Source organism: Artemia sp. Qi Xiang Cuo, chromosome 2 (assembly GCF_049724085.1).
Source record: "Artemia sp. Qi Xiang Cuo chromosome 2, ASM4972408v1, whole genome shotgun sequence".
Classification (NCBI taxonomy): Eukaryota; Metazoa; Arthropoda; class Branchiopoda; order Anostraca; family Artemiidae; genus Artemia; species Artemia sp. Qi Xiang Cuo.
This window is the reverse complement of record NC_142795.1, coordinates 11,590,046-11,608,259: the sequence shown is the minus strand read 5'-3', so window position 1 is coordinate 11,608,259 and position 18,214 is coordinate 11,590,046. Positions and strand designations below refer to the sequence as shown.

Below are 18,214 nucleotides of genomic sequence, written 5' to 3'. Positions count from 1 at the left end.
AAGACATCATTTCCACAACTTAAATCTACGTTGAATAAAATCGCCATCTCAAAGTTTTGATTAGATGTGTTTGGGGAAAAGGTGGGCGTGAAAGGCGGGTTAGTTGCCCTCTTAGTCACTTTCGAATATTAAAAAGGGCCCTAGCCGTTTGAATTTCCAATCGAATGAGCCTTTTTTGAAGTTTCTACGACAACGTCTTCTATAAAATATCTTATATGCCCACAGGGCATAACTTACAACCCTTGCCCTAAGGGCTGTGGGGGACTGTCCTCAAGAACATAATTTCTATCTGGAAATTAACTACGCTGAACAAAATGGCTATCTCAAAATTTTGATTGGATGTATTTAGGGAAATGGTGGGCGTGGAAGGGGTGTGAGTCGCCTTCCGATCACTTTGGAATATTAAAAAGGGCACAAGCCACTCCAATTACGAATGGAATGAGCGCTTTTCGAAGTTTCTATGACAACTTCTTCGAAACGAAGTGCCCTGTTCTAAAGGAAAAAATTAATAAATAATACACTGTGCCAACATCGTTCTTAAATTCCCCCAGGGCATAACTTAAAACCCTTGCCTTGAGGGTTGTGGGGGAGTGTCCTCCCCTTTACTTAGTCCCCGTTGCTTGGCTCGTTCTCGAGTGTCCCCATTCTTTACTTAGGCAGCGCGATCGCAATTCCTATGATTTATACAACAAATTTCTATATAAACCTTATATGGACCCAGGGCATAACTTACAACCCTTGTGCTGAGGGTTCTGAGGGGTTTATCTTTCTAAGAGACCTAATTTCCAGAACGTTCAACTACGTTGAACAAAATGGATATCTCAAAATTTTAATTGGATGTGTTTTGGAAAATGGTGGGCGAGAGAGGGGCGTTAGTTGCTGTCCAATCACTTTCAACTGCTAAAAAAAGCACTAGCCCTTTCAATTTCCAATTGAATGAGCCCTTTTGAAGTTTTTACGACAACGCCTCCAATAAAAACTTTATATGCCCCAGGGCATAACTTACAGCCCTTGCTCTGAGGGCTCTGAGGGAGTTATCATCTTAAAAGACAATTTTCCAGAACTTTCAACTACGTTGAACAAAATGGATATCTCGAAATTTTAATTCGGTGTGTTTGGGAAAATGGTGGGCATGAGAGAGGCGTTCCTCGCTATCCAATCACTTTCAACTATTAAAATAGGCACTAGCCCTTTCAATTTCCAATTGAATGAGCCCTTTTGAAGTTTCTACGACAACACTTTCAATGAAAACTTTATATGTCCCCAGGACATAACTTACAACTCTTACCCTGAGGGCTGTGGGGGGAGGGGTTGTCATCCTTGAAGACCTAATTTCCAAAACTTTCAACTACGTGGAATAAAATGGCTATCTAACAATTTTGATTGGATGTGTTTGGGGGAATCATGGGCGGTGGGGGGGCTAGTTGCCCTCCAATCACTTTCGACTATTAAAAAAGGCACTAGCCCTTTGAATTTCAATCGAATGAGCTCCTTTTCAAGTTTCTACGACAACGCCTTCAATAAAAACCTTATATGGAACCAAGGCATAACTTAAAACCCTTGCCCTGAGGGTTTTGGGGGAGTGTCCTCCTCAAAAACATATTTTCTATCTTGAAATCAACTACGCTGAACAAAATGGCTGTCTAAAAATTTTGATTGGATGTGTTTGGGGGAATGATGGGCGTGGGGGGGGGGGCTAGTGGCCCATCAATCACTTTCGACTATTAAAAAGGGCACTAGTACTCTCAATTTACAATCGAATGAGCCCCTTTTGGAGTTTCTACGACGACCCCTTCCATATGAAGTGCGGTGTTCTAAAGGAAAAAATAATACATAGTACATTGTGCCAACAACGTTCTTATATACCCTCAGGGCATAACTTAAAACCCTTGTTCTGAGGGTTGTGGGGGAGTGTCCTCCTCAAAAACATATTTTCTATCTGGAAATCAACTACGCTGAACAAAATGGCTATCTCAAAATCCTTATTGGATGGGTTTTGGGGAATGATGGGCATGGGGGGGGCTAGTTGTCTTCCAATCACTTTCGACTATTAAAAACGGCACTAGCCGCTCCAATTTCCAATCAAATCAGCCCTTTTCGAACTTTCTACGACAACTCCTTCGATACGAAGTTCCCGGGAATGGAGAAAAAAAAAACACATTGTGCCCACATCGTTCTTTACTTAGGCAGCGCTAGCGCGCTGCCTATGATACGCACATACACGCTAATCTTCATAAGCTCATAGATATTTAAATTTTACACATTTTTGTCATTTTACCAGTTTTATTTGTAATGTTAAGAGATCAGATTTGTTTTTAGTGACAATTAATTTTGTGTCTTTATTTGTAGTAGAATACAGATTTATACATTATAAAGTAGTAATTATTGATTATGGAGAGGAAATAGGTTAACTATTCCATGGCAAGGAGTAAAGAGCTAAGCTCTGAGCAGAATCGTATGAAGGAGGAGCACGCGCAAATTAACATAAGTTGGGCGCAAAACCCCTATGCCTTCTCAAGGCCAGAAAAAAATTTGCACTTTACTGAAAAAAATACAAATGAATGTGCATTGTCAGTTTAATATAAATATACTGATATTTAGTCATCAAAATGTTAATATTATTTCATTTATTAAAGTTATAAAGTAAAAACGTTTAGTATAGTGCAAATTATGTTCTGGCCTTGGGAAGGCATAGGGGTTTTGAGCCCAACTTATGTTAATTTCTGCTCGTTTTGAGTTTGACTCGGTTAACTATTGTAAGTTCTGTTTGTTTTGGGTTTCATTTATTTATCGATGCTGATTTGTGGTAGTTTCACGCTTGGTAGATTATTACATTTTATTTTTGCTCATTTTTTGTTTAATGGAGTTCTTTACTTTTCTTTGAAAAACTTGTTTTGTGGAAAAAGTTTTTTTTAAAATTAATTTATGTTCGTTTTATATTGACATAGTCTTTTCAGGGAAAAAGAAAATAATACTTAAAATCTTTTCGTTTTATAAGACTTTATAGTTTGGCCTGCTATTCGTATGCTGGATAAAAATTTTCAGTAATTTTTAACAACATACACCCTTTTTAAAATCTGGACACAAATAGTACTGTTTAATTTAGTTTCATACATCATCTAGTTGACCTGAAATGGAAAACTTGATACCATTCGCAAAAAAATCTGTTTAATTTCTTTGGTAGCTTTGATACACTTACGCTATTTTGATTTGGTTAAATTTTAAGAGCAGAAATGGGAGGCTTGGCATGGGAGGGTGGGAGTGGCAAGGGGATTAGTTGCCCTCAAATCACTTTCGACTATTAAAAAGGGCATCAGTCCTTTCTATTTTCAATCGAATGAGCCCTTTTCGAAGTTCCCACGACAACTTCTTCGATACGAAGTGCCCTGGTCTAAACAACAACAACAACAAAAAATAATATATAATACCCACTTCGATCTTTACTATACAATGTTAAGCCTTCCAATCACTTTCGACTATTAAAAAGGGCACTAGGGCTTTCGATTTCCAATCGAATGAGCCCTTTTGGAAACGACAACGCTTTCTATAAACAACATATATGCCCCCACGGCATAAATTACAACCCTTACCCTAAGGTCTGTTAGAGTGGTTGTCATTCTCTAAGACCGAATTTCAAGAACTTTCAGCTACGTTGAACAACATGGCTATCTCAAAATTTTTATTGGATGTGTTTGGGGAAATGGTGAGCGTGAGAGGGGTGTTAGTCGCCTTCCAATCACTTTCGTCATTTCTATACAAATGTCAAGCCTTCCAATCACTTTCGACTATTAAAAAGGGCACTAGGCCTTTCGATATCCAATCGAATGAGCCCTTTTAGAAACGACAACGCTTTCTATAAACACCTTATATGCCCCTTGGGCATAAATTACAATTACCCTAAGGTCTGTTAGGTTGGTTGTCATTCTCTAAAACCGGATTTCCAAGACTTTCAACTACGTTAAACAACATGGCAATCTCAAAATTTTTATTCGATGTGTTTTGGGAAATGGTGGGCGTGAGAGGGGTGTTAGTCGCCTTTCAATCACTTTCGACTATTAAAAAGGGTACAAGCCACTCCAATTTTCAATTGAATAAGCGCTTTTCGAAGTTTCTACGACAACTTCTTCGATACGAAGTGCCCTGCTCTAAAGGAAAAAATTAATAAATCGTTCTTATATGCCCCCAGGACATAAATTAAAACCCTTGCCCTCAGGGTTGTGGGGGTGTGTCCTCCTCTTTACTTAGTCCCCGTTTCTTGTCTCGTTCTCGAGTGCCCCGTTCTTTACTTAGGCAGCGAGATCGTGCTGCCTATGATTTATACAACAACTTTTTATACAAACCTTATATGCCTCCAGGCCATAACTTACAACCCTTGCACTGAGGGCTCTGAGGGGGTTATCATCCTAAAAGACCTAATTTCCAGAATGTTAAACAGCGTTGAACAAAATGGATTTTTCAAAATTTTCACTGGATGTGTTTTGGAAAATGATGGGCAAGAGAGGGGCGTTAGTCGATATCCAATCACTTTCAACTATTAAAAAAGGCACTAGCCCTTTCAATTTCCAATTGAATGAGCCCTTTTGAAATTTCTACGACAACGCTTTCAATAAAAACTTTATATTCCCCAAGGGCATAACTTACATCCATTGCCCTGAGGGCTGTGGGGGGAGGGGTTGTCATCCTTAAAGACCGAATTTCCAAAACTTTCAACTACGTTGAATAAAATGGATATCTAAAAATTTTGATTGGATGTGTTTGGGGAAATAATGGGCGTGAGAGAGGGGTTAGTTGCCCTCAAATCACTTTCGACTGTTAAAAATGGTACTATGCCTTTGAATTTCAAATTGAATGAACCCTTTTTCAAGTTTCTACGACAACGCCTTCTTTAAAAACCTTATATGCCCCAAAGGCATAACTTAATACCCTTGCCCTGAGGGTTGTGGGGAGTGTCTTCCTCAAAAACATATTTTCTATCTGGAAATCAACTACGCTGAACAAAATGGCTATGTAAAAATTTTGATTGGATGTGCTTGGGGAAATGATGGGTGTGAGGGGGGGGCTAGTTGCCCTCTAATAAATTTCGACTATTAAAAAGGGCACTAGCCCTTTGAATTTCCAATCGAATGAGCCTTTTTTGAAGTTTCTACGACAAGTCCTTCTTTAAAAACCTTATATGCCCCCAGGGCATAACTTAAAACCCTTGCCCTGAGGGTTGTGGGGGAGTGTCCTCCTCAAAACATATTTTCTATCTGGAGAATCAACTACGCTGAACAAAATTGCTATCTCAAAATTTTGATTGGATGTCTTTGGGGAAATGATGGACGTGGGGGGTTAGTTGCCCTCCAATCACTTTTGACTATTAAAAAGGGCACTAGCCACTCCAATTTCCAATCGAATGAGCCCTTTTCGAAGTTTCTATGACAACTCCTTCGATACGAAGTGCCCGGCTGAAGAAAAAAAAACACATTGTGCCCACATCGTTCTTTACTTAGGCAGCGCTAGGACACTGCCTATGATTGTGTGAATGGCAGTCCTAATCAAACAGTTCGTGGTAACGAACTGTAAGTAAGGAGCGACCCGGCTCAATGGTAACCGAAACTCTAGAAAACAGGTTTTTGATACCAATAGATATATCAAAAGAATCAGATTTCAATGCTGATTTCAAATATATAACTTTCATTAAGTTAAGTGCTACCCATCAAAACTTACACGCCTGAGAAAATTTGGCTGAATTTCAAAAAAGGGTGAAAGACCCCCTAAATGTTATAGAATCTTAATGAAAATCACACCATCAGATTCAGCGTATCAGAGAACCTTAATGTAGCGGTTTCAAGTACATATCTATAAAAATGTGGAATTTTACATTTTTTGCCAGAAGAAAGATCACGGATGCGTGTTTATTTGTTTGTTTGTTTGTTTTTTTTTCCCCAGGGGTGATCGTATCGACCCAGGGGTCCTAGAATATCGTGGGAGGGCTCATTGGAATGGAAATTAAAAGTTCTAGTGCACTTTTTAAGTTTCCAAAAAAAATGGAGGGTAACTAGGCCCCCTCCCACGTTTATTTTTTCCCCAAAGTCACCCGATCAAAATTTTGAGATAGCCATTTTGTTCGAAATGGTCAAAAATATGATAAATATGTCTTTTAGGATGACTTAATCCCCCGAAGTTCCCAGAGGGAGGGCTAAAAGTTATGAACTTTACCCAATGTTAACATATAGTATTGGTTATTGGGAAGTATACAGAAGTTTTCAGGAGGTTTTTTTCTGGTAGTGGGAGGGAAGGGTGGGTCGGTGGTTATGTTGGAGGATCTGTTCATGAAGGAAGTTTTCATGGGGGAAGGGAAATTGCCATGAAGGGGGCGCCGGACTTGCCAGCATTATTTATTGGTTATTGGGAAGTATACAACCATTTTCAGGAAGGATTTTTTCTGGAGGGGGGGGGGCTAGAGGAGGGGGTTACTCTGGAGAATATTTCCGTGAAGGATTTTTATTTGGGGCAAGGTACATTTCTATGAAGGGGGCGCCGGATTTCCAAGCATTATTTAAAAACGATCAGAAATTAAATAAAAAAAAACAAGTTTTTTTAACTGAAATGTAAGAAGGAATATTAGAACTTAAAACGAACAGAAATTATAACGTATGTGTGAGGGTTCTCCCCCATGTCAATACCACGCTCTTTAAGCTACAGTTTTTTTTTTAGTGCTTTAAAAAGAGCTATCTATTCTAATTAAACGGCCTTTGTGATTCCGGGGTTTGTGAATAAGAAATAGTTTTAAATTTTAAAGCGAATAGCGTCGTATTGACTAAAGGGAGAACCCCTTCATATAAGTAATAACACATACGTAATAAAAAAAACAGTAAAAAAACAAGCGATACGGCTCAATAGTAATCGAAACTTTTAAAAACGAAATTTTGATGTCAATAAATGTATCAAAAGAATGTGTTTATAATGCTGATCCTAAATATATAAATTTTATTAAGTTTAGTATTACTCATCAAAGGCTATGAGCCTGAGAAAATTTACCCGATTTTTTAAAGAGGGGGGAAACATCCCCTACAAGTGAAGGAATTTTAATGAAAATCACACCGTCAGATTCAGCGTATCAGGAAACGCTATTACAGGTTTCAAGCTCATATCTGCAAAAATCTGCAACTTTGTATTTTTTTTTTGCCAGAAGAAAAATATACGAATATAGAAGTTAGTTACGTAAGTTAATTTTTAAAGACATTCATTTAGAAAAATAAAAGTAAAATTTTTATTAAAATAAAAGCTGAATTAACTAAAAAACGATCATAAATTAAATAAAAAAAACAAGTTTTTTAAACTGAAAGTAATGAGCGACATTAAAACTTAAAACGAACAGAAATTATTCTTTATATGAAAGGGACTGTCCCCTCCTCAACGCCTCGCTCTTTACGCTAAAGTTTGACTCTGTCTCACAACTTTATTTTTTAAAACAATAAAAAACTTTAGCGTAAAGAGCGAGGCGTTGAGGAGGGGACAGCCCCTTTCATATACGGAATAATTTCTGTTCGTTTTAAGTTTTAATGTCGCTCCTTACTTTCAGTTTAAAAAACTTGTTTTTTTTATTTAATAACTCTAAATTTGACCCATTCGAAGTGGCCCTGTATGCTCGACAAATTCTGTTCTGGATGATTGAAAATGGACTTTGATACCTTTTCTGATCATAAGAATTGTGGTTATAATAATAGGTTGAAAATAGGATAACTACATAAAAAAAGACTAATTAACTTAAGAGTAAGTTCCTCTTCTATATTCATCAGGATCAAATATGTTTGGACTGTTAGAATTGTCCAATTTGTTCTCAAAGGCTGCAATACAAGAGGAAGTCACAACTTCTCCAGGCTTAAGAGACAAGGAGCTTTACCAATGTTATTTATAGATTCATTAATTATATTTTTAAATGAGTATACCGTGTAGAAGGAAACAGTTCAAATTGGGCAAAATTGATGAATAAATACTTACCGACGTTATCCCACGCTGGCTGGCCCATAAGGCAAAAACAATGCCCCTGCAGGACGATTTATCCAGTACTAAGGACCAAAGATAATCCAGGGCAACTTCAACATGGTAGGCTCGTAGCCTACCATGGGTAACACTAAACTTATTAAATCTTATATTTTGAAATCTTCATAAGAAACTAATTGTTTTGGTTTATTTATTGACACCAAAATTTTAGTTTCTACAGTTTTGGTTGATATTTAACCGAGTCGCTATTTATAGTTCGTTGCCACTTGCGAGTTTAAGATTTAAGAGTGTGGAAGATGGTTGGAATAATTTTAGAATACAATTTGTGAAGTTGCTGATGGTGCCTTAGGGAAGAAAGTTAGTACTGCAGCTAGGATTAAAGTAAGCATTAAAAATAAGCGTAAAAGTATTAAAAGTAAGCATTAAAACATGAACTAAGAGGTGTAAAGGGGAGGCCATGGCTAAAGTTGCCGAGGATCTGGAAGATACAGCTAGAAGGCATAATAGTAAAATATTGTACTTGCATGTTAATAGATTGAGAGGGGGCAGTCAATCCAGACTTATCCCAGTTAAAGATAGGAACGGAGCCCCAATTATTGATAAGGACAGAGTTAAAGAGAGACGGGCAGAACATTTTGAGAACGTGATAAACTGAGATAGAGTTGCAGGAAAAGATATAGAGGAAAATGAAAAAGTTTGTGATACCCTGGATGTGAAGGAAGATTTGTTTTGTGAGGACGAGTTATCGACAGCACTAAAAATTGCAAAAATAATAATGCTCCAGGTGCAGATAGTGTGGTAAATTAGTTTCTTAAATAATGTGGCTCTGAGGTTAGAAGTAAGTTACTGATGACTATGAAAACTATTTTTCAAAAAGAGGAAGTACCTAACTATTTTAGGAAAACCTTAATTAAACTTCTGTAAAAGAAAAGGGATAAGAGTCAGTGGCGTAACTGCTAAGGCATCATCCTGTTTCCATTAGGTAGTATATTACTTAGTAATATGATACTTTTTAGATTGAAAGATGCTGTATACAAAGTTTTGAGAGAAAAAAAAGTGCAGTTTTAGAAAATATAGAGGATGTATCGACCAAATTTTCACTCTTATGTTAATAATTGAGAAGTGCCGGAGTTGCCAAACACCTTCGGTCCTTAGTATTATTGATTATGAGCAAGCGTTCGATTCTGTTGATACAAGAGCTTTAGAAAAGGTCTTATCCTTGTATGGTATAACAGACAAATACATTAAAGTGATTAGTGCTAAGTAGAAAATGAGGTTAGTGTGGTAAAGCTTTCTAATTTAGTTAATTATGAATTTAATAAAAATATATTAAGACGCAAATACAAAGTTTAGAAATACCACTTTTTATTAAGATAAGGAATATATCCTGCCAAGTTTATGCTTAACGGGAAATTGAGAAATAACACTTCCCAGCTATTGCGTCGGTTGGTTAAAGGAAGGTGTGGTTGATAAAAATGTATAAAAGATATATTTTATGGTAAGGGGCAGATTTAGACTGATAGTAACTTTATGCCGGACTGACCTCTGGTCCGTTGTTTTTAGAAATACCTTGGAATATTGTTGAATCATTGTAAGTGTCTAAGTATCTTATTATATATTATTGTAGTTTCTGAGACTTGCGGTCTGCTTGGGACAGCCAGTCCCAGTAGAATATCTATATCTGAAATTATTATATGTTAATTGAATAAAAGTATTGCATTATAACCAACCTCTCTACAATCTACCTTTAGTCCCTCGTGCATGCCCAGTTGGTACGCCTCATTGGTTCGGTCATAGCCTAAGGCACGCTACCAAAGTTTAATTACCTTAGGGCCAGAGTTTATCTCCCCTGTAAAGGGAGAATAAAGCCATCTACAACAACATCACCCAAATAACATAAAATACCCTTTACAACATTAGCAGCTGGTTTTGCATTAAATCAGGAGTTAAGCAGGGTGGTATTGTATCCCCTCTATATGAAATATTTTGATGGAGTTTTTCTTAAGGAGCACAAGAAAGGCAAAGGGAGACCACGGAATCAAATAGGGGGAAAAAACTCTCCTGGACTTAAATTATGCAGATGATTTAAGTATCCTTGATGAAAGTGTGAGCAAATGAATGAACTCTTAGAGGTTTTGTAAGTTCAGGGTGCTAGAATAGATTCGAAAATTTTTGCTAAGAAGACTTGTTAAGAAGACATAGTCAGTCTTAAAGGACTTAATCAGGTGCCTTAAAAAAATCTATGAAAACAGCAATAAACTCTGTTTTCCCATTTATATTCCCCTTTTTTCAAAGGAGGCCTAATCAAGCGTCAAAACCCCATCGTAAACAATAGCACTTAGAAGATAAACTATTTGCTGGATGGATATAGAAATTTGCTTGCACCAGGTACTGATAATTTACCGACAAATGCTAAAAAAAATTTCAAGATAGCTCACAGCTGAAGAGGGTAGAAATTCACTCACTAACTTGTTCTTCTACGCAGAAATCTACGCAGAAGTAATAAAATAATGATTAAGAATTTTTTTTATATTTTACGCGTTTCTTTGCTTCAATTCCTTTGTGCTTAGTTTTATTTGTTGCCAAGGTCATATCCAGGGAGGGGGGTTAAGGTGTTTAAATTCTCTCCCATATTTCTACCTGACTCGTAAAAATGTAACAAGAATACAAAAAAAATTGATTTGTTTTAAAAACAAAAATTTGCACAAATTGCAAAGTCCGTTAAAACTATATTATAAAGGCTAAAAAATGGTTTTCCCTGCAAAATTGGAGGAATTACTCAGAATTGAGAATTTGTGCACCATTCTCTATTGCTAGCCTATAGCTCATATTTGTATTTTTTTTTTGTACCTATTTTGTTTACTTGTGTAATATTGTAGTGTAGAGCCGTTTTCAATGGTGATTTTGGTGAATTTAGCTCACCAAACAACCCAGAAATTTATCCAAAGAACATTACTGATTGTGGATATAGGATCGTTGCACCATCTACAAGTAAAGCAATCAGACTTCGGTTTGTAGACTTCTCAACTGAAGCAGAAAATGATGTTGTAACGGTAAGACCACATCTCTTTCCCAGTGATTCCATTTTTCCCATTTTTTGGGAAAATTCCCTAATTTCCTCAAAAGAAAATTGATAACTATGAAATCTTCCCAGAAATTAAGGTCAACAAAATTAATAGTTTGATTTCCTTGCTAGAGTTCATATATTGATGAATTTGAAATTTGTGAGAGGTTTTTGGGAACCCAATTTTCTTTAGTGGATATTCCAGATAACTCTTGTAATTGTGTCAATTTACTTTCGTAGTTATAGTACATTAGGGAAGAGGAGAAAAAAGAAAAGGGAATAAATCAAAATTTATAATTTATGGGGTTGACGACGTTGCGAGCGATGAGGCTCGACTCTCCGTCCCTGGACAGCAGTGGAAATCCGTCAGCGCACCTCAACGTAGCGTAGGGGTGTAAAACTATCGAACTTCATGCCGAGTAAGATTGTGGCTAACGCGCTCCGGGTGTTCCAATTCATTAGTTGGTCTGTGGGCTAGTAACCCGACACCGAAAAAACTAATTACTCAAGAAACAGCAGCAGATAGCCTCATATTGACTTCACATTCTTCTGTGATGACGACTAATGCACGCCCCGGACAGGATTTTGAAAACGGCCGAGTGCTTTTATATTGGATACTGGAATGTTAGAACAGTTAATCAAGAAACACAGCCAGGGAAACTCAACAGTGTTATGAGAACCCTTGATAAGTTCCGTATTAACATTGCTGGACTTCCTGAGACCAGGCTTACTGGTTTTAGGACTTTGGAAACTGAGATTTACCACGTCTTGTATTCCGGACTTAAGACTAGAAAAGAAGCAGGTGTCGCAATGGCACTAAGTAATCGGGCCAATAAATGCCTAGTGGACTGGGAACCAGTTAGTGAGCGGATTCTTCGTGCCCGTTTCTCCACTTCACAGGCCAAATTGACTGTTATTGTAGTGTACGCCCCAACGAATGACGCCTGCGATCAAACCAAAGACGAATTTTATCGTGTGTTATCGAATGTTGTTGTAAAAACGCATTGTCATGATATTGTGACCGTGTGTGGGGACTTTAATTCTAAAGTTGGAGGTGATGCTTCTTATGCCCCAACTATCCTTGGTAAACATTGACTGGGGGAAATTAATGACAATGGTGTGCGAATAATCGATTTTTGCGCTACTCATGAACTTATCGTCGGCGCAACATGGTTCCCACATAAACATATTCATAAGTATACTTGGAACTCGCCTGATGGTGTAACACGAAATGAGATAGACCATATCCTAATTGCGAGGCGTAGGCGACGATGTCTAGAGGATGTTAGAACCTTCCGAGGTGCCGACTGCTATTCCGATCACCAATTTGCTGTTGCCAAGTTCAAGCTGAAACTAAAAACTGTGACAAAGCCCCAGTGGCCAGTGAAAATCTTCAATTTGAGGAAATTGCAGGATCCGAACGTATTGCAAAAGTATACTACAGCTTTATCAAACAAGTTTTCCCTTCTAAGGGACGAAGTGTCGCTTGATATTCAGTGGGAAAAAATTGCAGAAACCGTGAAAGAGGTCGTACGAGAAGTTGTGGGCTACAACAGGAAGAAGAAAGAGCAGTGGATATCTGAAAGTAGTTGGGATATTATTGATCAAAGGGCACAACTCAAAATCCTCGTTGATAAGTATGACAATAGCACGACTTGTTCTAGAGAGTATGTAGATAACCTGAAAGCGCAGTACAAGCGTCTCCATAGTTAAGTCAAAGCAGCAACCAGGGATGATAAGAGGATGTACCTCGAAACTATGGCCCAACAGGCTGAGGCAGCCTCTAGACGGGGAGATAGCCGTACTGTATATGCCATAACCAAGCAGTTAGCGGGTATTTCAAAGGCGTCTTCGACCCAACTTCAAAGCAAAGAAGGCATCTTATTAACCCAGACTGATGACATAGTCCGACGCTAGAAGGAACATTTTAGCGAGGTACTAAATCAGATGGCTCCCACAACTACTTTAAATATCCTTGAAGAACCACAGTTTAATGTCAAAATATATTCGGGACCTGTCATGCTTAGTGAAGTCACGGAGGCCCTAAAGAATTTGAAAAACAAAAAGGCTGCAGGCAACGATGGCATATCACCAGAATCACTGAGGTACGGTAGAAGCGCCCTAGCCAAACCCATATTTGAACTTCTTTCCCGTGTTTGGGATGAAGAAGAAGTCCCTAGTGAATGGTCGAAGGCAGTAATTGTAAAACTCTTCGAAAAAAGGACAAAAGACAAAATGTGATAATTGAAGAAGAATTGATTTGCAGTCTGTTGGTAGTAAAGTCCTGTGCCGAAAAATTCTTTACAGGATTCAGAAAAAAGTGGAGAATGTGCTGAGAGATGAGCAGCAGCACGGATTCTGGCAGGACAGATTATGTTGTGACCTAACATTTAGCCTGAGAGTCCTGCTGGATGAATCCAATGATTGGCAAGTTCAGCTACTTATAGAATTTATAGATTTTCTCAAAGCCTTCGACTCGATACATCGCGGAACCATGTGGAAGATATAAGTGCATTATGGAATTCCGACCAAAATTGTAAATATAATTAAAGCGCTATATCATGATATCATGTGCGCAGTACAGACAGAGGGTGGCCTAACGGAGTGGTTTTCTGTTCAGTCAGGTGTGAGGCAGGGCTGCATTCTATCACCATTACTGTTTGCCATAGTGATAGATTTTGTTCTTCGTGAATGCAGTTTTAATGGCGGTCTACAATTAAATCAACTGAGGGAACTCAATGATGGTGATTTTGCTGACGATGTTGCACTTATTACCCACGACCCAGAAGATACGCAACGCAACATTAATGAACTCGGTCGTATGGCAAATGCTGTCGGACTCTCCATAAATGCTAACAAGACCAAATCAATGTCGAATGCAGTCACACCTGACTTAGCCGAAGGACTTTTGGTTAATAACGAGGAAATTGAGGAAGTGAGAGAGTTCAAGTATCTCGGCAGCATTCTTACACAAGATGCCAATTCCGAAAGAGAAATACTGTGCCGAATAGCATTGGCTGGGTCTGCTTTCTGTTACCTTAGAAATTTTTGGAGAAATAATAAATATTCCCAGAAGCTAAAGCTTAGAATTTATGATAGAAATGTGGTCTCCGTCCTTACGTACGGCTGCGAAACTTGGAGCATCACTGCTCAGCTAGAACGACAACTCCAGGCTTTCGACAACAATTGCCTAAGGTCTATCCTAAATATACATTGGACGGAAATAACACGAAATGATGAAATCTATCGTATGACAAATCATACCCCCATCCTTGATCTCATTAGAAAGCGGCGATGGATGTATTGGGGGCATATGGTGCAAATGGGGGATGGAATGTTGCCGCACAACGCATGGTGTTGGACACCCCCCGGTCTCCACAAATCAGGGAGACCGAAAATGACCCTTGGCAGGTCGCTAAAGAAGGAGGCGAAGCTGGTGAGGTCCTCGTTGGAGGAGCTATTGTTTAAGGCTCAGGACAGGTCGTCGTGGTGAACCACTGTTGCTGCCTTATGCGCCGCCAGGCGCAGGAGGACATAAGTCTAAGTCTAGGACACACGTGGAAAGGCTGGCAACTAGGGTGGAGAAGCACTGCTAAGAAGAATTTTTCACTTAGTAAATTGTTACATTATAATAAAGAAAACTTGAAGTTGGCCTTATTGGAGAGTTGCCTTTATTGGAAGTTGCCTTGAAGTTGCATTTACTATGAAAGAGGCATTAGTGCCTTCTAAAAGAGCAACGTCAAAGTAACGTTTGAAGACAGCGTAAATAAATCGTAAAAGATTGTAAGTAGTCCCTCTGTTTTTCTGTGAAACAAGAACATTAAAAACACATTACGTTCTGGAGATCTATTGCGAAGTTTAGTCAAACTCAATGGCTAAATTAGAGTTTTAGAAATAAAAAAAAGTTAATAAATCTAAAAACATTAAGTTTTTCTACCACATCAGCATACTTATTAATTTATGAAATGCAGCATGATTCAGAGCCCTATTTGCAGAATACATGGTATTGGGAACAGGAAGGTGATTTTGGAGCTCAATAATTTTGGTTAAAAACGCTGATAAGGAAAGCCATTCGCCATTTTTTTTGTAGGTGGAAACCCCTCCCCCTGAACTAAGAATATTTCTCCGCACAAGTAATTTTTATTCGACTCTTTTTCTAAAACTAGGCGAATTTGTAGTTCGAAATATGCATTGGTTCACATTGGTTATATTTTACTTAACTTGTTTTAACGCGAGGTCATTAATGTATCTAGCGGAGGTTCTAACCTTTTCCATATCTAAATACTTAATAGAACTACATATTTTTTTTACATTGTGGAAATATAAAGATTTTTTGGACACCCTTCCTTGCTTGTTTAACAAAAAAGCCTTCCCCTGAAGTAAGTTCGGAATCCCAAGCAATTGAATCATATCCAAGACCCTGCTTTTGATAAACGTTAATTAACTTCTTGTTTCTTTTCTAAGTGTATGAAACAGGAGAAGAATTAATCAAGAGCGAAATCGGTATTTGGCTCTATATTGTACCTGAGGATCTAAGTTTGACTCAAAGCAATTAAGTCATCAAATTTTAATAAACTAGTTATATAACTAAATCTCAGTAATTTAACTTTGAAGTAAGTTATGCTTTTTTGACACTCAAAAGTCGATAATAAGCGTTGTACTGAAATATGTACGCGATCAAATAGTAACGAAAACCGTTGGACATATAAATGACGAAAACTTCCCTTTGAGCTGTCTCTGGTTCAAAAAGAAAGACGAAAAAATGTGCGATAGAATATTAGAATAAACTGAGAATAATAGAATATTGACTATAGAAAATACAATAGAAAATTAAAAATATATGAAACAAAAAATTACGCCCCTCATATCTTGCCTTTTTATTTTGTTTTGTGTATTATAGGGCGTCAACCCGACGCCCTATATACCAGTAATGGCTCTAGGGGATCTTTATCATTATCCTTTTTTGGGTAGATAAATTCGGAGACCACACTGCCTTTTTCATGACGATAAATAAAAGTTCAAACAGGGATCAAATCCTTTTAATAGATAAAAATTTTTGGTCAAATCATCCCCATAAATATGACGTAGATAATTTCGGAGACCACACTGCCTTTCCATCACTGGTGAATTTTTATCACTGTTTGTGAAGCACTGTCTATTAAAAGGATTTTTTCTCTATTTGAACTTTTATTTATCGTCTTTTTTGGATATTTTAGCCTGTTTTAAAATTGTTCTTTCTTTCTACACTTTCTTGAGTGTTTTGGCCGAGCTATATGCATTAGGCTCCAGTTTTCCTCATGGATTTATTCGAACTTAGGAAATTTTTGCTGGTAGCTTGAAAGAAAAGTTGCAAGGACCTCCCCAAAACAAATGCTGCTCGTATGTGTTTGCATGTCATATGCGTTTTCATGTCACCTTTATATAAATTGATGCAAGTATGTTTTTTAATAGCTAAACCCTATTGTCATTATTTGTTTTAAAGGTTTTACTTACATCATATTTAGCCAGGGTAGTCTTGGACCTTATCTACTAACAATTACAAGCAACATTTTGTTCTTTTTAAGGTCTACAATGGTGCGGGTTCAACTGCAACTGTCTTAGCAACCCTAAGTGGTACCGATCTAACTGAAAATGAAGCTGTTATTACAGGATCAGGCAACAGCCTTTATGTTAGCCTCACAACAGATTCTTCAGTAAACGATCGTGGATTCTTAGCAGAGTGGTCTCTTGTGAGTTTTTTTATTCCGTTTCAAAGTTCCGTTTCAAATGAATAATGAGTAGCTTATGTAGTAAAGAGAGAAAGAAAAAAAATGCACGAAATAAATTAAATGCACTGATAAACAGAAAAATTAAGAGACATAGGTTTTGCCCCTAAAAGGTTTTGGGTGATTTCAAAGAAAATCTCTCATAATTAATTAGAATAGGCAATTAGCCCTTTTCTGATAAAATTAGGATTTTTACCCAGGCTTTGCACCAATATTTTGAACTTTTTTTTAATTTTGTGGTTTTAGAATTCTCAAAAAATCAATTGTAGTTGTCCAGTTAAGTGTCCTGATGCAGTTTATTGTGTTAACTCAAAACTTCCATCAGACCAAGGTGTCACTAAAATCAGGTCTTTAGTACCTAGACCAGATCTCAATTCCATCAAAAATATGGTAATATCTTGCTAAAATCATTGCCACTGCTATCCTGTCTAAAGACAGGATAGCAGCTTGCTAGTTTTGTTAACCCCAGAAAATCCAATAAATATAAAAATATGGCATTATAGCACCTCCCAGCTTAAAAGGAGCTCCCTACACTCTAAGGAAAACGCATAGATCACAGAGTTTCCTAATTTGAATCGAAAGGGTTGGCCCTCTGAAAAATGGTCCTTTTCCCTTTTTTCCTCAGTTAATGCAAAAATATTTTCCGTATATAATTAATTTTTGTTCTCATAATTTTATATTTTGTGTTGAGGAAAGGAAAGGGCGGAAATAGTACATAAAAAAAATATTTGTCCCGATGTTTTTTCAATTTATAATGTTGAACTATTACGGTTTGAATAAACAATAATATTAGTTGTAACGAAAGCATGTTCAAAAGCAGGCAGATTTTTTTTTTTTGATAAAACAGTGGGGTATAAATGTATGACCACGCCAGGTCATAATAAGACATGTTAAGAAAACAATTCTTACTTCATAATACGTAAAATCATCCTAGTTAATATATTTTCCAGGGGGACCAACTTTACCCTCACTATTTTCCTTGTTTTTCCAGTTTTTCAATTACATTTTTCATTTTTATGCCTATTCTCCAAGTCTTGAAAATCGTTTATTTACATAAACACCTTAAGAGCCATCTAGCTAATGTAACCTAACCAAATCTAACCTAACCTAACTTAAGCTAAAATTATGAATTTTTGCCTATTTGTATCTTTTAGTTAGATGGCAGTAATGGTGTTTAACTTTCATATAAATGCGGTGAAATCTGTTTATTTTTCGCAATTTTTCTTAAAAAAATTGTACAACAGTGAAAATAGTGAGGATAAAGGTGATCCCCCTGGAAAATATATTAACTAGGATAATTTGCATATTATGAAGTAAGAATTGGTTTCCTAACATGTCTCCTTATGACCTGGTGTGGTCACACATTTATACCGACAGTGGAAAAAAAACAAAAAAA

At 37.2% G+C, this 18,214-nt stretch overlaps 1 protein-coding gene and 1 pseudogene across 2 annotated transcripts in view; both read left to right on the top strand.

The window, feature by feature from the left end:
- Positions 1 to 11,617: 11,617 nt before the first annotated feature.
- LOC148954903 (protein CFDP2-like) lies at positions 11,618 to 12,148 on the top strand. Its single transcript, XM_089105545.1, has one exon. The coding sequence runs from the start codon at positions 11,618 to 11,620 to the stop codon at positions 12,146 to 12,148; it is 531 nt and encodes a 176-aa protein (XP_088961671.1).
- Positions 12,149 to 13,000: 852 nt separating this feature from the next.
- The window catches only part of LOC148954902 (dorsal-ventral patterning tolloid-like protein 1), an 80,960-nt pseudogene continuing 75,746 nt past the window's right edge, over positions 13,001 to 18,214 (top strand). Inside the window, exons 1-2 of the transcript XR_016143398.1 lie at positions 13,001 to 13,249; positions 16,597 to 16,782. The product of XR_016143398.1 is annotated as a dorsal-ventral patterning tolloid-like protein 1 (transcript). The remainder of the gene's footprint in view (positions 13,250 to 16,596; positions 16,783 to 18,214) is intronic.